The sequence below is a fragment of the Myotis myotis genome, unplaced genomic scaffold (assembly GCF_014108235.1).
Source record: "Myotis myotis isolate mMyoMyo1 unplaced genomic scaffold, mMyoMyo1.p scaffold_m19_p_3, whole genome shotgun sequence".
Taxonomy (NCBI): Eukaryota; Metazoa; Chordata; class Mammalia; order Chiroptera; family Vespertilionidae; genus Myotis; species Myotis myotis.
The window spans coordinates 104,207,883-104,224,772 of record NW_023416335.1 but is presented as its reverse complement, the minus strand read 5'-3'; the positions used below and the strand labels follow the sequence as shown (position 1 = coordinate 104,224,772).

The following is a 16,890-nucleotide window of genomic DNA, read 5'->3' as shown; positions in this document are numbered from 1 at the left end:
ACATGTGCTCTTGACTGGAATCAAACCTAGGACCCTTCAGTCCACAGGCCAATGCTCTATCTACTGAGCCAAACCAGTTAAGGCAAGCACCCTTTTTTTTTTTTTTTTGATTTCTTTTTTTTTTTAATTAAATCTTTATTGTTCAGATTATTACATTTGTTCCTCTTTTTTTTCCCCCCATAACTCCCCTCCTCCCAGTTCCCGCCCCACCCTCCGCCCTCACTCCCCACCCACTGTCCTCATCCATAGGTGCACGATTTTTGTCCAGTCTCTTCCCGCATCTCCCACACCCCTTTCCCCCCCAAGAATAGTCAGTCCATTCCATTTCTATGTCCCTGATTCTATTATAATCACCAGTTCATTCTGTTCATCAGATTATTTATTCACTTGATTCTTAGATTCACTTGTTGATAGATGCATATTTGTTGTTCATAATTTGTATCTTTACCTTTTTCTTCCTCTTCCTCTTCTTAAAGGATACCTTTCAGCATTTCATATAATCCTGGTTTGGTGGTGATGAACTCCTTTAGCTTTTCCTTATCTGTGAAGCTCTTTATCTGACCTTCAATTCTGAATGATAGCTTTGCTGGATAAAGTAATCTTGGTTGTAGGTTCTTGGTATTCATCACTTTGAATATTTCTTGCCACTCCCTTCTGGCCTGCAAAGTTTCTGTTGAGAAATCAGCTGACAGTCGTATGAGTATTCCCTTGTAGATAACTGAGTTTCTTTCTCTTGCTGTTTTTAAGAGTCTCTCTTTATCTTTTGCTCTTGGCATTTTAATTATGATGTGTCTTGGTGTGGTCCTCTTTGGATTCCTTTTGTTTGGGGTTCTCCGCGCTTCTTGGACCTGTAAGTCCATTTCTTTCACCAGGTGGGGGAAGTTTTCTGTCATTATTTCTTCAAATAGGTTTTCAATATCTTGCTCTCTCTCATCTTCTGGCACCCCTATAATTCTGATGTTGGTACGCTTGAAGCTGTCCCAGAGGCTCCTTACACTATCCTCGCATTTTTGGATTCTTTTTTCATTTTGCTTTTCCGGTTGGGTGTTTTTTGCTTCCTCGCATTTCAAATCATTGACTTGATTCTTGCGCTCCTCTGGTCTGCTGTTGGGAGTCTGTATAATATTCGTTATTTCAGTCCGTGTATGCTTAATTTCTAGTTGGTTCCCCAATATAAGATCAAGGGTCTCATTAGTTTTCTTGTAGATCTCATTAAGTTTATCGGCGGCTTCTAAACAGTTCTTGAGAGACCTTAAAAGTGTGGTTCTGAACTCTATATCTTCCATTGACAATTTTGTCCTGTTTCTTTGTCTCCGCATTTTGTTATGCTTCCTTGGTGCACCCCCTAGTGGTCTTTGTTCGCAGTCTTATAGTTAAATCTTGATTGTTGTAGCTAATTCCAGGGAGGGTTTGACCTCCAGGCCAAGTGGCTATGAGAATCAGCTGTGTCAGCAGTGAGAGAACTTCTGTCCTCTAGGGAGGTGCTAATCTGGCCTTTGCCTGAGGCTATCCGGCAAATGCCTGTGTGCCGGGCTTGGGCGGGGCGGGTCGCACAGGATCAACAGGGTGGGCCGGAGAGAGCAGTTATGGCGGCTCTCAGTCCTGTCCCCAGGGGCTCTGCCTCTCTGAGTCCCAGCACCCGCTCAGAATTTGACTTCAGCACTGCGCCTCCTCTGAGTGTCCGTATGCGTTTCTCTTTCCTCCTAGTTGTAGGACTTCCACTCAGCCAGCGTTCCTGTGGTTCTGGGTGATGTCCCTTCCGTTTTTTGGTTTCACTTTTGAAGTAGTTGTTCAAAGCAGCAAACTCCGGCGTTAACCTATGCCGCCATCTTGGTTCTCCCAGGCAAGCACCCTTACTTTGATAAAACCTCTCAGGAAAGTCAAAATACAGGGATAACACCTCAACATCATAAAGGTCAAATATGACAAACCTACAGCCAACATCATACTCAATGGGCAAAAATTAAAAGCATTTTCCTTAAGAACAGGAAAAAGACAAGGATGTCTACCTTCACCACTCTTATTCAAATGAGTACTGGAAGTCTAAACCACAGCAATCAGATAATAAGAGATTAAAAAGCACCCCAATTGGAAAGGAGGAAGTAAAACTGTCATTATTTAGAGATGACATGATATTGCACATAGAAAACCCTAAAGACTCCACAAGGAAACTACTAGACTTACTAAAGCAATTCAGCAAGGTAGCAGGATACAAAATCAACACCCAGAAATTGGCATTTTTAATACACCAATAATAAACTGTCAGAAAGAAAAACTAAAAAAAAATCCCACTTACCATTGTAACAACAACAAGAAAATACGATACTTAGGAATAAACTTAACAAAAGAAGTAAAAGACCTGTACTTGGAAAATTATGGAACATTGAAAAAAGAAATAGAGGGAGATACAAACAAATGGAAGACTATACCATGTTCATAGATTAGAAGAATTAAAATCATTAAAATGTCCATACTACCCAAAGCAGTCTATAGATTCAGTGCAGACCCTATTAAAATACCAGTGGCATTCTGCATATAACTAGAACAAATTTTCCAAAAATTTATATGGAATCATAAAGGACCCCAAATAGCTGCAGCAACCCTTTGAAAGAAGAACAAAGTAGAGAGATCATAAAATCAGTTATCAAACTATACTACAAAGCCACTATACTCAAAACTTCCTGTTACTGGCACAAGACAGGCATACATAGCAATGGATCAGAACAGAGACCCCAGAAATTGGTCTCTCCACACCATTATGGTCAATTAATATTTGCTAAAGGAGGCAAGCACATACAATGGAGTAAATGTAGTCTCTTCAACAAATGGTTTTGGGAAAACTGGACAGACACATGTGAAAAGATGAAACTAGACCACCAACTTACATCATCCACAAGAATAAACCCAAAATGGATAAAAGACTCAAATGTAAGCAATGAAACCATAAAAATTCTTAAAAACATATGCAGTAAAATATCAGACATAGCAACATTTTTGCTGATACATCTCCTAGGGCAAAAGAAACAAAGAAAAAAATAAACAAATGGGACTATCTATATATATAAAAGCTTAAGAGACCGTTATGACCAGTTGACCAAAAGACCAGTCGACCGGTCGCTATGAGGATGCACTGACCACCAGGGGGCAAACGCTAAATGCAGGAGCTGCCCCCTGGTAGTCAGTGCACTCCCACAGCCAACCTCCTATGGGACGCCAACCTCCCGCAGTCCCTCCCCACAGCCAGCTGGCCCCAATCCACCTGGATCGGCCCTGATCGTCAGCCAAACTGAGGGACCCCACCCATGCACAAATTTGTGCACCGGGCCTCTAGTATCAAAATGAAAAGCTTCTGCACAGCAAAAGAAACTACCATCAAAATGAAAAGGGAACCCAGTGTATGGGAGAACATATTTGGCAATTACACATCTGATAAGGGGTCAATTGCCAAAATATATAAAGTACTCATACAATTCAACAAAAGGAAGACAAGCAATCTAATTTAAAAATGGACAGAGGACCTGAATAGACACTATTCCAAAGAGCATATACAAATGGCCAAGAGACATATGAAAAAAAATGCTCAAAATCACTAGTCATTAAAAGCTCAATGAGATATCACTTCACACCTGTCAGAATAGCTCAATAAATCAACAAACAACAAGAGCTGGTGAGGATGCAGAGAAAAGGGAACACTAGTTCAGTGCTGGTGGGAATGCAAATTGGTATAGCCACTACAGTAAACAGTATGGAGTTTCCAAAAAAATTCAAAATGGAATTGCCATGTAACCCAGCACAACCACTTCTGGGAAGATATCCTAAGACCCCCGAAACACCAATCAGAAAGAATATATGCACCCCTATGTTCATAGCAGTGCTATTTACAATAGCTAAGATTTGGAAACAGCCCAAGTACCCATCAGTGGATGAGTGGATAAAAATGCTGTGGGACATTTACACAATGAATACCATGCAGCTGTAAAAAAAAAAAAAAAAAGGATGTTTTACCCTTCAGGATACCATATGGACCTGGAGACTATTATGCTAAGTGAAATAAGCCAATCTGAGAAAGACAAATATCACATGATCTCACTTATTTGTGGAATCTAATGAACAAAACGAATTGACCAACAAAATAAGACCTGAAGAATGGAGCCATGGAACAGACTGACATGCCTCCATGTGGGGGTGTGAGGATGAGGAGAGATAAACTAAAGAACTTATATACTTACATGCAAAGCCCATTGACATGAACAATAGGGTGGTGAAGACCTGGGTGGGTGGGTAGGGGCTAGGTGGAGGGATGTAAGTGGAGAGGAAATGGGAGACATCTGTAATATTGTCAACAATAAAATAAAATTTTTTTAAAAGGATTAAAATAAATAAAACAAATGTCATTCAAAAATACAAACATTCTGTACAAGGGTTTAAATAATTCATAAATCATAAACTCATAACCATTCTGAGAGCAAAAAAGGAAATTTTAGAGACATTTCTTGTCTCTAAACCATCATGAAAGGCAAAACTTCTATGAAGATATCACTGTTGTTTTTTTATCAGAGAGGAACATAAAAGCTAGAACTCATTTTCTGCCCTACTCACTCACTCACTCACACCTACAGCAAGTTACTGAATACTTGCTATTACTGAAAACCTATGTATACTAGGTATTAAGAATAGTGTAACAAAAGACAAGAAGACCAAATCCAAGTGTATTCCACAAATTATCCTTTGTTTTTAAACAAATGATTTTACAAAAAGCAAAATAGTATAAATACCATACGTATATGTGTACATATAGTACCTTCATCTACGTTCTTTTTCCTGCTAAGAAATCTTAAAGCTATGTTATTTAGAGCAAAGAAGCAAGAGTAGGGAGAATTCAGAGGTGAGTATCAGACAGAAAGTTCTTTTCTCAAACCTACTGGTTTTAATTAATGCCCCCTTGACATAAAACTTGTTCTTAAACAGAACTCTATTCTTATCCTGTTTAAAATGTAGTTTCAATAATGAGCAAATACAAAGTCTACTCCATTCGGAGAGGCACAGCAAGAATTGTACTCTGAGAGTGAAGACAGAGATCAGTCATACTAATTTGTTCCAGTGCTCCTCCCAAACCATATGTGTATTTAGTTTATACTAAGTTTGGCTTATACTAAATTTCAGAGGTACAAATGAAGGGGCTGCAATACAGAAGACAATTAATTACAGACTTAGAAGGAACAATAAGGAAAAAGAAAAAAGCTCTGGTCTGAGTTGTGTGAAAAGAAGCCCATGTGGTCTCAGGCAAGTCAACTCAGCCTGTTTTCTAAGCTATCAAATAGGAATGATGAAATCTTTCCCTACCTCCCTAGTAAAGCTGTTATAAAACTTTTTAATACTCTATAAATGAGATATTATTATGAATCCCCAAACAGGGGAACTCTGACTATAGGAGGTGTTTTTGTTGTAAGATATATAATAAAACTAGAGGCCCAGTGGGTGGGGTCCCTCAGCCTGGCCTGCGGGGATCAAGCTGAAACCAGCTCTCTGACATCCCCTGAGGGGTCCCAGATTGTGAGAGAGCACAGGCCAGGCTGAGAAAACCCACTGATGCAATCATGGTGCAATCAGGGCCGGGGAGGAACCCTGGGAAGGGCTCCAGGGCGTGTATGGCCCATCTCTCTCAGCCCCCATGGGCCGGATGCCAGCAGCAAGCTAACCTACTGGTTGGAGTGTCTGCCCCCTGATGGTCAGTATGCATCATAGCAACTGGTTGAACGGTTGGGCACTTAGCATATTAAGCTTTTAAATATAGACTAGAGACCCGGTGTATGAAATTTGTGCACGGGTAGGATCCCTAGGCCTGGCTGGTGATCAGGGCCAATCTGTGGGGCAACCAGCGGGGCGATCAGGGGGCCCCCACTGGCACCCACCTTGGCTGGCCTGGCGTTGCCCACTTGCTGGCCCTGCCCCCCACCACCAGTTGCCTCCCTCTGGGGGGCAACCGGCAGGGCAATGGGGGGCCCCTGCTTGTACCTGCCTTGGCTGACCTGGGCCTCCGGCTAGAGGCAGCTCCTGTGTTGAGCATCTGACCCCTGGTGGTCAGTGCGTGTCATAGCGACCGGTCATTCCATTGTTTGGTTGATTTGCATATTAGGCTTTTATTATATAGGATAGATAGACATATCTTCAGAAGGAAAATAGTTCACAGCATGTTTTGGAAGTAAAATCTATTTTGAGGTAGTTTGCTGGTTTGTCTAGAATTCATATTCCCAGCATAAAGCCAAAAGGAATGAAGAAGACCAACTGTTCTAACAAATTCCAGGAGTAATGTCTGTCTATCTGTCAGTCTCTTTCTCTTTAACAAGTAACTCAGCGTCTTTGGCTTTTTGTCATTCCAACATTTTTTTCTGCTAACATAATATGCTCCCTCCTTTTGATTCAGGGACCACAATATTGTTTCTGAACTCAGTTCTTTAGCCTAGAAAAACCTGTCCTATAATTCTGAAAAGTCCTTATATATTTGAATATTATCTACAATTATACTTTTTCTATCAAGTTTTCATATAAAAGGTGAGCAAATTTGTTCTGACTTATCCCTGTTTTAAAACATCCTAAATAGCTCAAAATCCTAGATAGTAAGGCAAGGAAGAGCCTAACTCTCACAACACTAGACTCCAAATCTTGAGAGTGGCGGGGCTCAAACAGAAGCAGAACTTATATGAAGCTTTAAAAATATTATAGGTGGTATTGATCTGCGGATACAGAGAGCTTCAGGGCTCTTCCACATTAGGATATCTTTTAAGAGAAACATCTTCAGTCCACAGATAACATGCCATGAAGCTAAGATTATTCACCTGCTTCAGTAGCTACCATGACAGTTTATGAATTCTAAAAGATTTGCCATTTTAATGACATAGTTATTAAAAATGAATCTCTATGCGATTAAAGTAAGCATTATATACCAAATAAATTTCTATGAACAATTAATTCTTACATTTTCATCCACACCTATTACTTTTGAATTTTTTTAATACTCACCGAGGATATTTACCTAATTAATTTGACAGCTTCCATTGATTTTCAGAAAGAGCGAAAGGGAGGGTAGAGGAACCAATTAAGAGAGAAACATTTATGTGAGAGAGCCACATCAACTGGTTGCCTCCCACACACTCCCCAACTAGGGCCTGGGAGCAAACCTTCAACCGAGGTATGTGCCCTTGACTGGGAATCAAACCCAGGACCCTTCAGTCCACAGGCTGATACTCTAACCACAAAACCAAACTGGTCAGGGCCACACCTATTATTTTTTAAGTTAAAATGATAATTTTTATAATAGTATGTCAAATAAAATAAAAACAACATGTATGGCCCTAGCCAGTTTGGCTCAGTAGATAAAGCATCGGCCTGTAGACTGAAGGGTCCTGGGTTCGATTCCAGTCAAGGACACTGCTGAGGTTGTGGGCTCGATCCCCAGTGTGGGGTGTGCAGGAGGCAGCCGATCAATGATTCTCTCTCATCACTGATGTTTCTTCTCTCTCTCCTTCTCTCTCCCTCTCTGAAATCAATAAAAAAAATATATATTTTTAAAAGTATGTAGATTTTGCCCACAAAAATATCCTTCATCTTAAAAATTAAATTAGAAATACTATCATTTTTATGGACTTTTATAGAAATATGTGCGTTGTTCTTTTTTTTTTTAACATGTTTTTATTGATTCTAGAGAGGAAGGAAGAGGTTAGGAAGAAAAACATCAATTGGCTGCCTCCTACACTCCCCCTACTGCTGATAGAGCCCACAACCTTGGCATATACCTTCACCAGAAATTAAATCATAACCTCCTGGTGCATGGGATGACACAATCTACTGAACCACACTGGCCAGACTAGAAATGGGTATTAATAAAAACTATTCTAAATGTATAGAATCAAGATTTTGGGAATTTACCTAATTAATTTGACAGCTTCCAGCTCCTTGGCAGTTGGTAAAGTCATCTTCAGGAAAACCATGTTGAATGTGCACTCATTCAGAAGTGCTGCTGCCTTCCTCACATCACTAATGGTTATGGTGACTTTTGCTATATTTGAAAACAATTTCTGTACAATATCAGACAGGTATTGAACAGTGACATCTCCAACTAATAAGAGGTCTATTTTTGCCTGAAAGAGAAGGAAAAAAGCAAAAGTATCACATGATTAATATTTGAGCACAGAGAAAAAAATGTCATATATGAGAGGACAAAATAAAGTTCACAAATTACACAATGAGTGACTATACAACAAGACTCAGTGGTCAGATGCCGGGAGCCAGTCCATCCTTGCTGTTTCAAGGGACCTGGCATATATGGCATACTGTTCTTAATATGTTTGCTCACCTTCTTGGCACTATGTGTTTTAACCAAGGTCACCTCTCTGAGAAAGGTTGTTTCCCCAGGTAGGGATTTTTCCCTGAAGTTAGGGAGGGAATAAAACCCCTTAACTAAGTGCCAGGTGGGTAATTAATCACTTTAACTACGAACAATCATGCTGAAGCTACATAATCTTTACTCCCTGGAATGGAGATAAGAAATGCCCTAACCTTTGGAATAGAGATTGATAGGATTGGAATCAACTGGTATAAATACAGATGTAACAAGACAACAGGACACAGAACCTAGACACAGAACCTACACAGAACCTAGAGACAGAAGAACTTCGCTGGAGAGAACATGGCAAAAGATCCTGGACAGAAACTGGCCACAGAACCTAGAGACAGAACCTAGCGAGAGAACATGGCAAAAGATCCTGGACAGAAACTGGCCACAGAACCTAGAGACAGAACCTAGCGAGAAAACATGGCTGAAGAACCTAGAGACAGAACCTGGCTACAGAACCTGGATAGAACATGGCAAGAGAACCTGACTAGAACCTGGTGACTGAACCTGGATGGAGAACCTGGACAGAACCTAGCTGGAGAACCTAGCAAGGGAACATGGACACAGAACCTGGCTGGAGATCCTAACCAGAACCTGGCTGGAGATCCTGAACAGAACTTCGCTGGAGATCCTGAACAGAACTTGGCTGGAGATCCTGGCTAGGCTGCTGATCAACTGAATGCTGTCTCTGTGTCATTCTTTCTTCACCGACTCCATCCACACCTTTGGGGACCCCTGGACCTGCTGGGGTTGGACCCCAGAAATTTCCATCTTCATCTTCTATTCCCCATAGCTACTGAACACATACTACTGAAAATGTCAAAGAATGGACATGCTTGCATTCAGTAGACAGTTGGAAATGTCAGGCCCTAGCCTAAACAGCTCCACATGAGAAAACAAATTTGGGAACTGACCAGAGTTGAAGCCAAAAGAGGTGGGGGAAGGAATTAGAAACACCTGTACAAAAAGAAAGGCAGCTTCTCAAACACACAATTATGTGGGGCAGGATGCTGTTGTAGGTGGCCCACCATGGTGTTCCCTGCCCCTTCAGCCTATTTTCTCAAGGACTGCTGGGAAGAACATGCGAGGTGCAAGACCCGAGGCAAGTGAGTTCAAAGTAAGCAAAGCTTCTGCACTTCTCACTTCTATCTTCTAATTTTCTACCCTTTTGTTAAAAAAAAAAAAAAGTGAGTCTCCCTTCACTCATTTCTCATATCCTAATTCAATCCCCTCCCTAGAAGCAACAACTGTCAACAATTTGGTCTATATACAGCAAACAATTTCTTTGTCAAATATATACCTTGATTTATTCTGGTCATCAGATTATTTATTCACTTGATTTTTAGATTCACTTGTTGATAGATGTGTATTTGTTGTTCATAATTTGTATCTTTACCATTTTCTTCTTCTGCCTCTTCTTAAAGGATACCTTTCAGCATTTCATATAATACTGGTTTGGTGGTGATGAACTCCTTTAGCTTTTTCTTATCTGTGAAGCTCTTTATCTGACCTTCACTTCTGAATGATAGCTTTGCTGGATAAAGTAGTCTTGGTTGTAGGTTCTTGGCATTCATCACTTTGAATATTTCTTGCCACTCCCTTCTGGCCTGCAAAGTTTCTGTTGAGAAATCAGCTGACATTCATATGGGTACTCCCTTGTACGTAACTAACTGTTTTTCTCTTGCTGCTTTTAAGATTCTCTCTTTGACTTTTTCTCTTGGCATTTTAATTATGATGCGTCTTGGTGTGGTCCTCTTTGGATTCCTTTTGTTTGGGGTTCTCTGTGCTTCCTGGACTTGTAAGTCTATTTCTTTCACCAGGTAGGGGAAGTTTTCTGTCATTATCTCTTCAAATAGGTTTTCAATATCTTGCTCTCTCTCTTCTTCTGGCACCCCTATAATTCGGATGTTGGTACGCTTGAAGCTGTCCCAGAAGCTCCTTACACTATCTTTGTATTTTTGGATTCTTTTTTCATTTTGCTTTTCCGGTTGGGTGTTTTTTGCTTCTTCGTATTTCAAATCTTTGCCTCGATTCTTGCGCTCCTCTGGTCTGCTGTTGGGAGTCTGTATAATATTCTTTATTTCAGTCAGTGTATGCTTAATTTCTAGTTGGTCCTTTATCACAACCTCGAGGGTCTCATTAGATTTCTTGTAGGTCTCATTAAGTTTATCGGCAGTTTCTAGAAAATTCTTGAAAAACCTTAAAAGTGTGGTTTTGAACTCTATATCCAGTAGTTTGCTTTCCTCCATTTCTGTCATTTGTGTCCTGTTTCTTTGTCTCCACATTTTTTATGCTTCGCTGTGTTGATAAAGTGGTTTTCTGTGCTGAGTGTCCTCTAGGGCCCAGTGGTTCAGCCTCCCCAATTACCTGAGGAGGACCCTCTTGGTGAACCCCCTTGTGGGCTTTGTGCACAGCCTTGTTGTAGTTAAGCCTTGATTGTTGTAGTTATCACTGGGAGGAATTGACCTCCAGGCCAATTGGCTGTGAGAGTCAGCTGTGTCTGCAGTGGGAGAACTGGGCTGGAGATACCCCTCTAGGGCAAGACTTGCTTCAATGGAGCTTTGGTGCTCACTGAGTCTGCCCCCTGAGTGTGTCCTTTATGGTTCCACAGAGCTGGAAACTGGATGGTCCCACTCTGACCTCTGGGCTTCCTGGCTCCTGGATCTCTAGGGAGGTGCTAATCTAGCCTTTGCCTGAGGCTATCCAGCAAAAGCCTCCCTGCCGGGCTTGGGTGGGGCAGGTCCCACGGGATCAACAGGTCGGGGCTAGCAGTTATGGCTGCTCTCAGTCTTGCCCTCAGAAGCTCTGCTTCTCAGTGTCCCGGTAATCGCTGCAAGCCCCTCGGAGAGAAAGCTGCCCTTGAGTTCCGACCAATGCCAGACAGTCCCGTTTCTCCCGTATGAGTCTAGGTCCCTGGAGACTCACCCGTAACTGGACCTCAGAGCCTGAGACTCCCTCCCGATTGAAAATGACAACCACGCCCTCAGCCGCCAGCCTGCTCCGCATGCACCTCCACACCTTAGTATTTTACTTCCATACTGCACCTCCTCTTAGTCTTGGTATGGTTTTCTCTTTCCTTCTAGTTGTAGAATTTCCACTCAGCCAGCATTCCTGTGGTTCTGGATGATGTCTGTTCTGTCTTTTAGTTGTATTTTTGAAGGGGTTGTTTGAGGCAGCAATCTCCGGTGTTTACCTATGCCGCCATCTTCGTTTCTCCCTATTTTATTTTTTCTTTATTTTATTTTATTTGGGGATTAGTGTTCTACATTCTATTTTTATGTTGCTTTTACCATTATTTTACTCTATCTCAATTTTTCCTTTATGCCAACACTCTTTTCCTCATTTTTCCCCTTTTTCTCATGTTTCTCTTACCCTGTTCTTGCTTTAGTTTTTCTCTAGCTTTTCTTTTTACTCTCTGTTAAAAATTGACCTTACTCATATACCTAGTTTCCTCTCCCCTGTTCCAAGTCCATGGACATTTCTCTCTTCTCTTTCTTCACTATCCAAATTTTTTCATTTCTTCCTTTTTTTAATTTTTTTCCTCTTTCATTCTGTCTTGTTGTTGTTTGTTTGATTGTTTCTTAATTTGATTTATTTTTTTTCCTTTTTTGTGCTTCTGTTTTTCCACTCCTTGTTTGTTCTCCTCTTCTACTAAGAGCCTAATTAATTCCAATCACCAACTCCGGCCCATCTACTCTCTATTCCCCTTTTCTAATAGTATATGAATACATAGATAGATAGATTAAAGAACAAGGAATTTTTATGTAAATTTTCATATATATATGTATACATATATGTATGTATGTATATATTCTTTCTTTGTATTTTGTTTTTTACTTTTCTTCTGTACATTCATTCTCTTTCAACTTCCTCTATACTGAATTGTGGCTATTTCCCCATTCATTCAATTCCTTGGCCTTACCTTTTGGAACTAAGTTCTGCTTCCTCAGATTCATCTGAGTGTTTGTTATTTGGGTGTTTGTTGTTTCATTTTTTGGATTAGTTGTTTTTTATTGTTTGCATTTATCTCTGGAGTTTTCTTATTTGCATTTTTTAGATTAGTAGTAATTTATTGGAATTTTCTCCCCATATACATATACTTTTTCCACTTTCTTTTTTTCTTCCCTTTCTTTTCTCTCTTACATTTTTCCTTTTCTCAATATCATTTTTGCACTCTTTTCTACCCCCTAATTCTCTGGTGGTCACCTTTATATGGGGTCATTAGTATTGTGAATACATTTGAGTTTGCTGCCATGTGCATTGTGTCTTCTCATGCTGTATTTTGTGCCTTTAAGTCAACACAGGAGAGAGTGAGAGCTACATACCCAGACACCTTAAGAGGAGCGATCATGGGGAGACAAAAAAATCCTGCATACAAAAGAAAAGAAGGAATCACTGGAAAAAGAGTAAACAAAATGGAGGCAAGCAATGTATCAGAAAAAAAATTCAGAGCAATGGACATAAGAATGCTAAAAAGGTTGGAAAACAAATTCAACAATATGTGTAAGAACCTAGAGGAAATGAAGAAGAACCAAGAACAAATGAAAATGACATTGCTGTAATAAAGGACTCAATAGAAAGCATCAACAGTAGACCAGAAGAAGCAGAGGAGCTAGAAGACAAAGTAGGAAAAAAAAACCCAAGCAGAGCAGCATCTAGAAAAAAAAACAACTTAAAAAACAGGAGGAGAACATAAGGGAACTTTGGGACAACATGAAATGAAACAACATCTGCATAATATGGGTCCCAGAGGAGAGGAAACTGAGCAAGGAATAGAAAACCTGTTCGAAGAAATAATGACAGAAAAATTCCCTGATATCAGGTAGAGAAAAACTCACACAAGTCCAAGAAGCTCACAGAGTCCCAAACAAGATGAACCCCCCAAAACTGACACCAAGGCATTTTATAATTAAATCGGCAAAGACCAAAGACAAAGTAAGAATATTAAAGGCTGCCAGAGAATGACAGAAAGTTACCTACAAGGGATCTCCTATTAGAATATCAACTTATTTCTCAGCAAAAAAAATCAGGCCAGAGGGAATGGAATGAAATATACAAAGTCATGCAAATCAAGGGTCTGAATCTAAAAATACTGTACCAGCCAAACCGGTTTGGCTCAGTGGATAGAGCGTCTGCCTGCGGACTGAAAGGTCCCAGGTTCGATTCCGGTCAAGGGCATGTACCTGGGTTGCGGGCACATCCCCAGTGGGAGGTGTGCAGGAGGCGGCTGGTCGATGTTTCTCTCTCATCGATGTTTCTAACTCTCTATCCCTCTCCCTTCCTCTCTGTAAAAAATCAATAAAATATTAAAAAAAAATTTCATAACTTAATTTTAAAAAAAATAAAAATAAAAAATAAAAATACTGTACCAGCAAGGCTATCAGTTAAAGTTGAGGGTGAAATCAGGAGCTTCACAGACAAAAAAGGACTAAGGGAGTTTATTACCACCAAACCAGCAATGCAAGAAATGCTAAAGGGACTGCTGTAAAAAAAAGAAATAGGAACGGAAGAAGCAACACCAGCATAAAGAATAAAAATGGCGACAAGCAAGTACCTATCAATAATGACTTTAATGTAAATGGATTAAATGCCCCAATAAAAAGACATAGAGTAGCTGAGTGGAAAAGAAAACATGAATGACATATCTACTGTCTACAGGTGACTCACCTCGGAACAAAGGGCTCGCACAGAATGATGGTGAAGGGATGGAAAAAGGTTTTTCAGGTGAATAAAAATGAAAAAAAAGATGGGGTAGCAATACTTATATCTGACAAATTAGACCTCAAAGTGAAGGTCATAACAATATAAGGAAGGCCACTTCATAATACTAAAGGGAGAAACCCAACAAGAAAATATAACTCTGGTACACATATATGCACCCAATACAGAGGCACCCAAATATGTAAAAAAGGATATAAAGGGAGAGATTGACAGCAATACAGTCATAGTAGAGGTCTTTAATACCCCACTAACACCACTGGAAAAATCCTCTAAACAAAAAATCAGCAAAGAATACCATGTTCATGGATTGGTAGAATAAACATCATCAAAATGTCCATACTACCCAAAGCAATCTATAGATTCAATACAATCCCCATTAAAATACAAACGGCATATTTCACAGATCTAGAACGAATGTTCCAAAAATTCATCTGGAATAAAAAAAAAGACCTCAAATACCTGCAGCAATCCTGAGAAAGAAGAACAAAGTAGGTGGGATCTCAATAACAGATATCAAGCTGTATTACAAAGCCACTGTTTTCAAAACAGCTTGGTACTGTCACAAGAACAGACATATAGACCAATGGAATAGAATAGAGAACCCAGAAATCGATCCAAACCACTATGCTCAATTAGTATTTGACAAAGGAGGTATGAACATACAATGGAGTCAAGACAGTCTCTTCAATAAATGGTGTTGGGAAAATTGGACAGATACATGCAAAAAGATGAAACTAGACCACCAACTCACACCATACACAAAAATAAACTCAAAATGGATAAAGGACTTAAACATAAGATGGGAAACCATAAAAATACTGGAGGAATCTATAGGCAGCGAAATCGCAAACATATGCCGAAGGAATTTCTTCACTGATACTGCTCCTAGAGCAATGGAAACTAAAGAGAAAATAAACAAATGGGACTACATCAAAATAAAAAGTTTCTGCACAGCAAAAGAAACCATCAACAAAACAACAAGAAAGCCCACTGCATGGGAGAACATATTTGCCAATGTTATCACCAATAAGGGTTTAATCTTCAACATTTACAGGGAACTCATACAACTTAACAAAAGGAAGATAAGCAATCCAATCAAAAAATGGGCAATGAACCTAAATTGACACTTTTGAAAGAGGACATACAGAAGGCCAAAAGACATATGAAAACATGCTCAAAGTCACTAATTATACAAGAGATGCAAATCAAAATGACAATGCGGTATCATCTCACACCTGTCAGAATGGCTATCATCAACAAACAACAAGTGTGGAGAGGATATGGAGAAAAAGGAACCCTTTTGCACTGCTGGTGGGAATGCAGACTGGTGCAGCCACTGTGGAGAACAGTATGGAGTTTCCTCAAAAACCTAAAAATGGAACTCCCATTTGACCCAGTGATCCCACTTCCAGGAATATATCCCAAGAAGCTAGAAACACCAATGACAAAGGACATATGCATCCCTATGTTCATAGAAGCACAATTCACCATGGCTAAGATTTAGAAACAGCCTAAGTGTCCATCAGCAGATGAGTGGATTAAAATCTGTGGTATATCTATACAATGGAATACTGTGCCACTATAAAAAAGAAGGAATTTTTACCATTTTCAACAGCATGGATGGAACTGGAGAGCATTATGCTAAACAAAATAAGCCAGTCAGAGAAAGATAAATATCACATGATCTCACTCATATGTGGGATATAATGATCAACATAATTTGATGAACAAGAATAGATCCAGAGCCGAAACCGGTTTGGCTCAGTGGATAGAGCGTCGGCCTGAGGACTGAAAGGTCCCAGGTTCAATTCCGGTCAAGGGCATGTACCTGGGTTGCGGGCACATCCCCGGTGGGGGATGTGCAGGAGGCGGCTGGTCGATGTTTCTCTCTCATTGATGTTTCTGACTCTCTATCTCTCTCTCTTCCTCTCTGTAAAAAATCAATAAAATATATTAAAAAAAAAAAAAAATAGATCCAGAGACAAATGGTAGGGAGGAGGGTTTAGAGAGCAACCAAAGGACTTGTATGCATGTATGTTAGCATAACCAATGAACACAGACAGTGGGGGGTGGGGATTGCCCGGGGTAGGAATGGCTTTGGGGGGAGGGGTCAATTGGGGGAAAAGGAGACATATGTAAAACTTTAGACAATAAAAAAAAGGCCATCAAGAATATTGACATCTTCCAGGTAGGCCCTGCGCGTGGCTCCCCGCGACCGTGGTCCCACAGACTAATTCGCCAAAATGACTAACACAAAGGGGAAGAGGAGAGGCACCCGCTATATGTTCTCCTGGCCTTTTAGAAAATGTGGAGTTGTTCCTTTGGCCACATACATGCGAATCTACAAGAAAGGTGATATTGTGGACATCAAGGGAATGGGCACTGTTCAAAAAGGAATGCCCCACAAATGTTACCATGGCAAAACTGGAAGAGTCTACAATGTCACCCAGCATGCAGTGGGCATTATTGTGAAAAAGCAAGTTAAGGGCAAGATTCTTGCCAAGAGAATTAATGTACGTATTGAGCATATTAAGCACTCTAAGAGCCGAGATAGCTTCCTGAAACGTGTGAAGGAAAATGATCAGAAAAAGAAGGAAGCCAAAGAGAAAGGTGCCTGGGTTCAACTGAAGCGTCAGCCTGCTCCACCCAGAGAAGCACACTTTGTGAGAACCAATGGAAAGGAGCCTGAGCTGCTGGAACCCATTCCCTATGAATTCATGGCATGATAAGTGGGAAAAAATAAAAAAGACTTATGTGCTGATAAAAAAAAAAAAAAG

The 16,890-nt window shown here is 40.2% G+C and overlaps 2 protein-coding genes across 3 annotated transcripts in view; one reads left to right on the top strand and one right to left on the bottom strand.

Moving 5' to 3' along the window:
- SOHLH2 (spermatogenesis and oogenesis specific basic helix-loop-helix 2) overlaps window positions 1–9,169 on the bottom strand; it is a 139,245-nt gene extending 130,076 nt beyond the window's left edge. Inside the window, exons 1-2 of the mRNA XM_036298940.1 lie at window positions 9,134–9,169; window positions 7,927–8,138 (exon numbers count right to left, since the gene is read on the bottom strand). Coding sequence (XP_036154833.1) covers window positions 7,927–8,138; window positions 9,134–9,169 — 248 coding nt within the window. The remainder of the gene's footprint in view (window positions 1–7,926; window positions 8,139–9,133) is intronic.
- Window positions 1,029–16,889, top strand: LOC118651763 (60S ribosomal protein L21-like). 2 transcript variants are annotated; one of them, XM_036301262.1, is made up of 4 exons: window positions 1,029–1,039; window positions 1,207–1,210; window positions 11,591–11,601; window positions 16,343–16,889. In XM_036301262.1, exon 4 carries the CDS (start codon window positions 16,357–16,359, stop codon window positions 16,837–16,839), a length of 483 nt encoding a protein of 160 aa, XP_036157155.1. In that variant the 5' UTR covers window positions 1,029–1,039; window positions 1,207–1,210; window positions 11,591–11,601; window positions 16,343–16,356; the 3' UTR covers window positions 16,840–16,889. The 2 variants fall into 2 exon arrangements, with proteins under 2 accessions (XP_036157155.1, XP_036157154.1); XM_036301261.1 differs by lacking the exon at window positions 11,591–11,601 and having other exon boundaries at window positions 1,207–1,211.
- The last annotated feature ends 1 nt before the right edge of the window (window position 16,890 follows it).

Excerpts from the sequence above, each read along its gene's own strand:
- LOC118651763 (XM_036301262.1), top strand. The coding sequence starts at position 16,357 with ATGACTAACACAAAGGGGAAGAGGAGAGGCACCCGCTATATGTTCTCC.